The sequence below is a fragment of the Oncorhynchus tshawytscha genome, linkage group LG30 (assembly GCF_018296145.1).
Source record: "Oncorhynchus tshawytscha isolate Ot180627B linkage group LG30, Otsh_v2.0, whole genome shotgun sequence".
NCBI lineage: Eukaryota > Metazoa > Chordata > Actinopteri > Salmoniformes > Salmonidae > Oncorhynchus > Oncorhynchus tshawytscha.
In genome coordinates this window covers 1,029,348-1,037,328 of record NC_056458.1, presented here as the reverse complement: position 1 = coordinate 1,037,328, position 7,981 = coordinate 1,029,348, and the positions used below count along the sequence as shown (strand labels likewise).

Genomic DNA, 7,981 nt, shown 5'->3' with positions numbered 1-7,981 from the left:
TATTAATTCAAATCCTGACACCCATTTATTTCTGTAAGGGCCCCAATGCCATTTGGAGTGACAGCAGGTAGTGTGTGGATGTTCCCCCTGCCTGGGTTTGAGCTTCTGTAGGCCAGTGCTGAGCCTAGTCTGACCTGGGAGAGCATGTGAGACCAGCGCAGTGGATAGTTACTGTGTTTCTTGAGAAAATGTTGTTTGCTCCCGTGTTTTTCTGCCACAACTAATGAGATCAAGAATGCCTTAAACCAGGTAATTCTTTATCAAGGACAGAACTTGGTAAACTATGTACATAACTTTTCAAATGAAATGATAATATTCATGAAGCTAAAATGTGACAACCATACACTTCACAGTTCTATTAAAACATAGACATTTACAATTCTACAGACATGGACAACTTCAGCAATCTTTAGATAATAGTGCCACCACTTGGAAGTAAATGGTCTTAATTAACAATTGGAATTTCATAAGACCGTTAAAGCTGTAATACTTGATGAAATTGCCATGTCCGTTTGGGATATTACAACAAAAAAAAATACAGCAAACAATGAACCCCCCCTTTGACACTGTTGCACATACGATAGAGCAGAATATGTATGGCATAAAAATGATTGCCGCGGTGCTCACCTCCATTTCATCAACAACAACAAAATAAATAAAGGAGCTTTTTGTCCTAATGAGGACTCCATCTTTAACGTCTGACAATTCTGCACGAAATGCATGATATACAGAATAATTTTGTACAGAGGGAAATAGTTTGACATTTTCTTGTATAAGAAATGTTTTGTACAATATGCACATTTTGCAAACATAAACCTCCCTCTTTTCAAATCTACAAGCCATCAGAGTTAGAACCAAGGGTTGGAATATAAATAATTTTTACAATCGTTTCATTTTTGAACAGAACCATTATTTTTTTCATCCCGTTTCCCTGTTCTGACCAGCAAAATAAAGTGCTGAACCGGTTCCAACATATAGCTCCTTCATATTCCTATTTAAACCTCTGAAATATACATTTTTGTTTACATTTAGCTCAACATTTAATTTCTTCACCAATCAGTGCGGATAGAGCAGCTTGCTGTGGAGCGAGTAAGCGACTTAATCTGTATAGGAAAGTTGTTAAGCGCAAATAGTGTTTTGCCGTAACAGCATGGTTTAATCATAATGAAAGACAAACACACACACTGTGTGCATGGCGTGAAATGCAACAGAAAATTTGAGGGTGAGGAGAGAGAGAGGATGGAGGAAGTTTGCCTTGAAGCCCTGGGCATCTTGTTATGACATGCATTATCTGAATTAGGCCAACAGAATTATACCTACGGAGGAACGGCTTCTATGGAGAAACTTTGAATGTCATTGAACTTCCGAGTTGGTTTAATGTTGGACCATATCAAACATTAGCTAACAAGCTAATGTTTCTGCAGAACAAGAATGAAAAACACATCTTACCTTTTTGTAGTTAATAAATCCAATGTGAGGTGTGAAAACAATAGTATCCTTAACTATCATTGAAAAAGTAAATTAATTCTTTAAATAAACATCTCTCCCTAATTTCTGAATGATGCGTGTAACGTCGTCAGTAGACTACAGTAACCTATGCTTCAGAGGGGAGGGGCAAGTAGCCAACACACACACCCACTGGCAAAAATTTCCACCTGGAAGGCAGATGCTGGAATAAGTTTGAGTGACAGAGAGGGCTTTGCATAGGTGCTTCGTTGCAATGTTTGTGGACTGTTCCGGACCACTATAGATCACGTTTTCAAGTTTGGGGTTCTTTTCCTCAAATAATTTATTTTCGGTTCTGCTCCCTGAACCGGTTCTAACCCTTAGTTAGAACATAGGTTCAAATGGGGGAAGGTTTAAGGAACTATTAAAAATTACACTGTTCAGAACTCACTTTTCCTAACCAGCGAGACCTTGCTGGGTGCACAAACAGAGGTCATCCTCTATAACGCTTAGAATACTGACAGTAGTTTTTTTTTTGGAATTGTTAGTTAGATTACTTGCTCGTTATTACTGCATTGTCGGAACTAGAAGCACAAGCATTTCGCTACACTCGCATTAACATCTGCTAACCATGTGTATGTGACAAATAAAATTTGATTTGATTTGATTTGAATACGGATCTCACATTGGTGAAACATGTCTACAGTCACTGTGCCTGGTTTGTTTATAGGGTGGAATTGGTCATTTGGTAAGGAATTGGTAGAAGACTAAATCAAAATGTCATTAAAAACAGCAATCACTATAACCAGTAGGGCCTAGGAGCCTCCGTGACGACTGGCGTGAGCACCCATGCGCTGTGGATCCTGGGAGGGGTAGTGGACATGGCCAGGAGGCCTCATCCCAATGGGATGGGGTATCGCCATGGGGTCCATCGAGTGGAACATAGGTGGGCCAAAGCCTGTCGGGATGGAAGCACCACAAGTTATAAGTGCTGCTGATCTGCTTTCGAGGTTAAACAAAGAGTCTTATACAGATAGACGGGAGTACATTAGGACTCAGGATAACAACACACTTATTTCAAATGTGGTCCTCTACAGGGGGGAAAGTATGGGAAAGGGTGGGAGAAGAATTCATGGGACTCTTGTTTACCTGGAGGGGGCATAGCCACGCCGGGGGGTGGGGGTAGACTGATGTTCATGACAGGAGGGGCTGAGTTAGGGCCCAGGTTGAAATAGTTGGTAGGGGCGTCTTCATCCACAGGTGGCGGAGGTAGCGCTGCAGGACAGAGTGTCAGTATTGACAACCACATTATTGAAGTGTATGGTAAAAATGTGAGAGTTTGACTACTAAAAGATAAAAGTATAGCTATCGTGTCGTGCTTCTACATCTGCATTGCTTGCTTTTTGGGGTTTTAGGCTTTTTCCCCCTGGTATCTGTATAGCACTTTGTGACAACTACTAACGTTAAAAAGTCTTTATAAAATAAATGTGATTAATTGCCCTCACCTCCAGGCAGTCCAGGTACCGGCTCCAGCTTCATCCCCATCTCAGTCACCCCTTCCCTCTCCCTTCCCTCCTTCCCCCGCGCTCCCTGGGACCTGGGACAGAACACATATCAATCAATTAATGTCACACTGTGGGCATTTATACTGGGTTGAAAACGCACAGCTTGTAATATCTATGATAACAGAGCAATCAGTCAACAGACGAATGGGCACCTGCTGGCACAGCCATCTGTCACCAGTATTACAAACCACAGGTGTAAGTGTATGAGATTGTCATATCAGAGGGAGGGACTTTACCTGCCCCACTTGACGTTGAGTCTGCGACCTTTGATAATGAGCTTGTTGAAGGATTTCTCAGCAGCCAACTCTGCAGCCTGACGGGTGGCAAACTGGATGAAGGCACACTGCTGCCTCTGAACGATGGTGGTGGTCCGGATCTCCCCAAACTGGTAGAAATGGTTCCTGTTTGGAGGCACGCGGTTACAGCATGACTGCCGCACCCAACCATTGTAAACATTCAGCAAAGCACACGTGACAAAATTTCATATGCTTCATTTGGAGTAAAATGTACTACATTAATTCCCGAGCAGACACTCACCTGAGCTCTGAGTCAGTGATGGAGTCTCCGAGCCCCCCCACATACAGCGTAGTGATGGACTTGTCCTCTGGCGTATCCAGTCTAGGCATGGTGGAGGCCCTCTTCAGCAGCTTGTCAGCCACAGGGTCATTGATACCATAGTAACGGTCCTTAATGTTCTGGTCTGCCAGGGGATCGTCAGGATCAGTTGGCTTCTCATGCCTTGAGTTCAGTGATTCACAGTTAATGAAAGTTAAAGCAAAACATATGTCAACATCCTTGGAAACAATCTTATCTTGTACAAAGTACATAATCAGACCTTAAGTTTACTTTTCCCATTGGCTCATAAGTCAACAACTGCATGATGTTTAACATGTGTGTCAAGTCTCTCTTTGCACCTTTGTTTTCATGATGTTGACAGTTGCTCACCTGTAGGGACACTCTTCTCCTCTCTTACATTCTCCCTTCACCCAGAAGGAGCAGATGTGTGGTCTGTTCCTCTTGTAGTAAGGCGTGGTGCGGGCTAGCTTCAGCAGCATGTCACTAGAGCTGGGGGCCTTACCCAGGAGACCCACTGGCCGTGTACCATCAGAGTTCCCTATCTGTGGTCAGGAAAGAGCTACTGTCAAGAGGGTGCATTTTGGTTCCATTAAAACTAAAGCCCCACCGATATTGGTATTTTGGGTCTGATACCAATTCTGATTTTTGGGGAGACAACTTAGACAACATCTTCCGAGGAAATGAAAAGGCAAGATTTTTACACAGCAAGTTCTCATAAATTGTCAACCAAAAGAGCAATTGTAGAAGACAAAGGTTTCAAATGTTGAATTATTACATTGTGACAGTAATGACACATCATGAATGGTCACAAGTGTTCAGATCGGTTTCCGGTTCCGGTGGGACCCATGGAAACGCATGGCATTTTCATGGCTTTCTTTTGCAAATTACTATGAATTAATTCATTAATTTCTTAAAACTTGGCAATACTAAAACAAATATTAAAGTGTGGGACATTTATTGTGTGACAAGAAATAACTAGCAGGTCTATTTCGCTCCAGCAGCTAGAATCTGTCCATCCACAATTAAACTGTGGGAAGCACCAGACAACAGAAAGAGCTGTCCGCTACTATACAAGAGATTGTTTGTGAGGAGATCACCTCTGCCCTCGACTTACAATTCAAACCCATAAATGAATAATTGGCAGTGCTCACTGCTAAAGTAGATACCTATTCAACAAGTACTCAGATAAGCATGATATTTCCTATCAGTATCGGGCTGATAATATTGGTTAAACTATATATTCGTCTGCCTCTAATTAAAACCAGGGTGTTCGATTTGACAGGAAACCTCATGAAGAATGAAATAATGATGAATGACCTGGACATGAAGGTACACAACTCAGACCAGAGGTCCAAAGAGCAGATATTTTGGGGTGGAACTCAAATCAGTGAGTAAACATTGTCCGGAATCTTTCCAATGGGAAATGAGAAGGGTCAAAGGGTGCTATCTGAACCTTCTTGGCATGAACATACCCTTTTACAAAGCAAGCCAAGTTATATGACAGAATGTAAACGTAGATCTGTCTGATAACATTAACGACACAATTAGAAGTTTACTCACGGGACTCAGATCTTAATGTTAGGACTGACCTTTTATCTTAAATAAGGGAAAATACATCACCTCTCTTTCCATGTTCTGAGTGTAGTATTCCTTGTTCACATCGGATTTTGGCACGTCGTCCTTGATTGACAGCCCAGTGTCTCGGACCTGTATTGGCAAGCCTAGATGAAGGAGTAATGCCGATTTAGACAACAGCCACCCTGAACATGTCTGGAGTGCAATATCTCTTTTTTATACCCGTACAACTATGTGTATGTTCATTCTCTGGATGGTAACAGGCATAACCTGGCCAGAGGATGAGTCTTCCAAAAACTGCCTTTGTTGACTCACCATACTCTAGATCCAGCAGGCACGTCTGACAGACATTCTTCATCTTACTGCACGTCTGGCACACCTCTGTCTTTTTGAATCGCATGCGGGTCCCAGGACACCATCGGAACACTGTGAAGGGCCTGGCACATATCTAAGCAGGACACAGCGGTAGCAGTGTGTCAGTCTGTTTAGATTGCACAGTTTCATACTCTGTACTTTAGTGTGGTTCTTTAACTCCAGTGTTGGAGAGCTGATGTATGTGCAGGCTCTCTTTCCAGCCTGGCAGTAGCTCATACAAATACATCAGCTAGTCATAGATTGCACACCCAGTATCTCCTCAGAACCTAAGTTAGAGAACTCTGCTATAGGAGTAAACAGTGACTGATTATTCAACTAAGAATTAATTAACTTAATTTCTTACCTTGCACTCCTTGCCATATTTCTCCTTGGTCTATCAAACATAAACAGTGTGATACAGGGCGAGTTAAAAAAAAAAAAAAAAAAACATAACTAGAAGAACATGTAAAACAAAATAACAGGTTTCAGACATAGAGAGATGGTTTCATATGAAATTTAGCATAAAATTGTTAACAGTTAACTCCTACAGAACAATAGCCAAAAGACAATTGATTAAACGTACCATTCGAATATAAGGATTCTCTCCAAGACATGTCTGGCAGAGAATAGGAAAATCCTGTGCAAGGGAAGATTAGTGCATTACAGCAACAAACAAAACAATTAATGTCAGCTAGCAAACTTACTAAGGTTAGCTGGAACCAATTTATGTTCACATGTTTAGCTACGTAGCTGTGAATGTTTTATTTTGCTAGCGCAACGACTTGGTAAACTAGCTAGAAACCATATCTGATTTGCATTGTTATTATTGGGCGATTCCATGCCAGTTACCTATTAGCTAACATTAGCTAGCTAAGCGAGCTCAAATGACAACACTTGCCTAGTACAATGCTACCACCGCTTATTGACACAGTCAATGTCACGGAATTACAATGACATGTTCCTTTCAAATAATTCTGATTAACTGAAAATGTCATTTCAAACATACCGCGTCTTCCCAATTTTGTCTGTTGTAAATATTAGCTCCTAAAGATGTCGCCATTTTCAAAAAGTTTGCTTCCCAGCATGCAATGGAGCAAAAAAGCATCTCACGTGATCAGACCAAAAACACGCACACGCGTTCACACACAAGCTTTTAATAAAAGTGTATAACTATTATTTCACAGTCGAAACAACATCTACAACAATTATTTGGATAATTTTAATGTGTGGATCATTTTAATGTGTAACGTGAATACTTCTACCAGCACGGTTGTGCGTATATAGCGGTTGCTCATTGAGGAAAGGGGTAAGTAATTTACCCCCACCCCAGTCTCTCATGTGTTTTTTTTTGTTGTTGTTAAATTATTTGATCGGATTTCGGTAATCAGATAGGATTAAATGTTAGAATTGGGTTTTTAAAACTTAAAAAAAAAAAAATATTATAAGGATTTGGTAACCCATTCTGACCTTTAAACAGGATTATATGTTGTTGTTGCGTTTTTCAAAACTCAAAGAAAGTGATTAGGAAAATGTTGTTGCGAAAATGTTGATTATTTTGATCCCACTGGAAGGGTGGATTCAGGGTGGATTTAGGAAGGTGAAAGGCCCTAAAACCAATAAATATTAATGTAACTAAGGTGAGGAGTTTTAAGAAGTTCTTACATCTGAAAACCAAAGGATAATTATGTTAAATGAACTGCGGTATAAGTAGGCTATGTGGTCAGTTATTTTGAGAAGTGTCTAGTAAATGCAAGTATGTGCGTTCTATAATTATTTTATCCTTGGGACATCCGTACCCCATTGAAGTTGACATTTTAAATTCTTAAGTAAATGTTAGGGTTATGGCTAGGCTAAGGGTTTAGGGCAGGGATGTCCCAAGGACCCCGGATAGCACGAACCATACATTTATTCATGTAGTTTAGTCATTTCTGTTTTCCTATGAAAGTGTAGACTAAGTAGCCTATCGCAACCTGTCCAGTAGATGGCAAAGTGTAGGCCTGTTCAAAGCACTGAAAATCCAGATTCTGTGATCTTGATATTGTGGTATCTAGATCAGAAGGATCCTATCTGATTATTTTCTGGGAAAAAAAGGCTAAAAAACAGCTAGACCGATCTGATCCTGAATAGCAAAAAAGACGATTACAAATACGGATAATTCTGATCCAGATAAAAAGTTTTGAAAAACTGGGCCATGACCGTGATGATTAACGGCATGTCCTGAGCAGAGGTCAAAGATACTACTATTTATCTGTAAAGCCATAAGAATAACCAGGATTAGGGATTAACACATTTATGCATTTTAGTGATTTCATAAATGCATTATAGCAGGCACAGGTGTAAAGAGGTATGTTTCTGTCTCTCAGAAGACTTCGGATCCCTGCCCCATTCGTGTCATAATCACAATACTATATAGTATGAAACCCATGCCTTCAGAGAGAGAGGAGAGGCCGAGATGGAGCGAGTGA

General features: G+C 40.7%; 2 protein-coding genes across 2 annotated transcripts in view; one reads left to right on the top strand and one right to left on the bottom strand.

Moving 5' to 3' along the window:
• Positions 1-236: 236 nt before the first annotated feature.
• On the bottom strand, positions 237-6,650 carry LOC112229033 (pre-mRNA-splicing factor RBM22). Its single transcript, XM_024394914.2, has 11 exons — positions 6,523-6,650; positions 6,100-6,153; positions 5,881-5,910; positions 5,478-5,610; positions 5,208-5,308; positions 3,957-4,129; positions 3,549-3,749; positions 3,248-3,412; positions 2,952-3,043; positions 2,596-2,721; positions 237-2,404 (listed from the first exon to the last, which is right to left on the bottom strand). The coding sequence occupies exons 1-11, from the start codon at positions 6,619-6,621 to the stop codon at positions 2,262-2,264; spliced, it is 1,317 nt and encodes a 438-aa protein (XP_024250682.1). The 5' UTR covers positions 6,622-6,650; the 3' UTR covers positions 237-2,261.
• The window catches only part of LOC112229031 (bifunctional heparan sulfate N-deacetylase/N-sulfotransferase 1), a 109,835-nt gene continuing 108,504 nt past the window's right edge, over positions 6,651-7,981 (top strand). The window contains exon 1 of the mRNA XM_024394912.2: positions 6,651-6,822. The gene's annotated coding sequence lies outside the window, so the exon portion shown is untranslated. The remainder of the gene's footprint in view (positions 6,823-7,981) is intronic.

Coding starts and splice junctions, on each gene's coding strand:
- LOC112229033 (XM_024394914.2), bottom strand. CDS start 6,621: ATGCTTTTTTGCTCCATTGCATGCTGGGAAGCAAACTTTTTGAAAATG. Junction 5,911..6,099: donor AGAATCCTTATATTCGAATG/GTACGTTTAATC, acceptor TATGTTTGATAG/ACCAAGGAGAAATATGGCAA. Junction 5,309..5,477: donor CCTGCTGGATCTAGAGTATG/GTGAGTCAACAA, acceptor TCCTTCATCTAG/GCTTGCCAATACAGGTCCGA.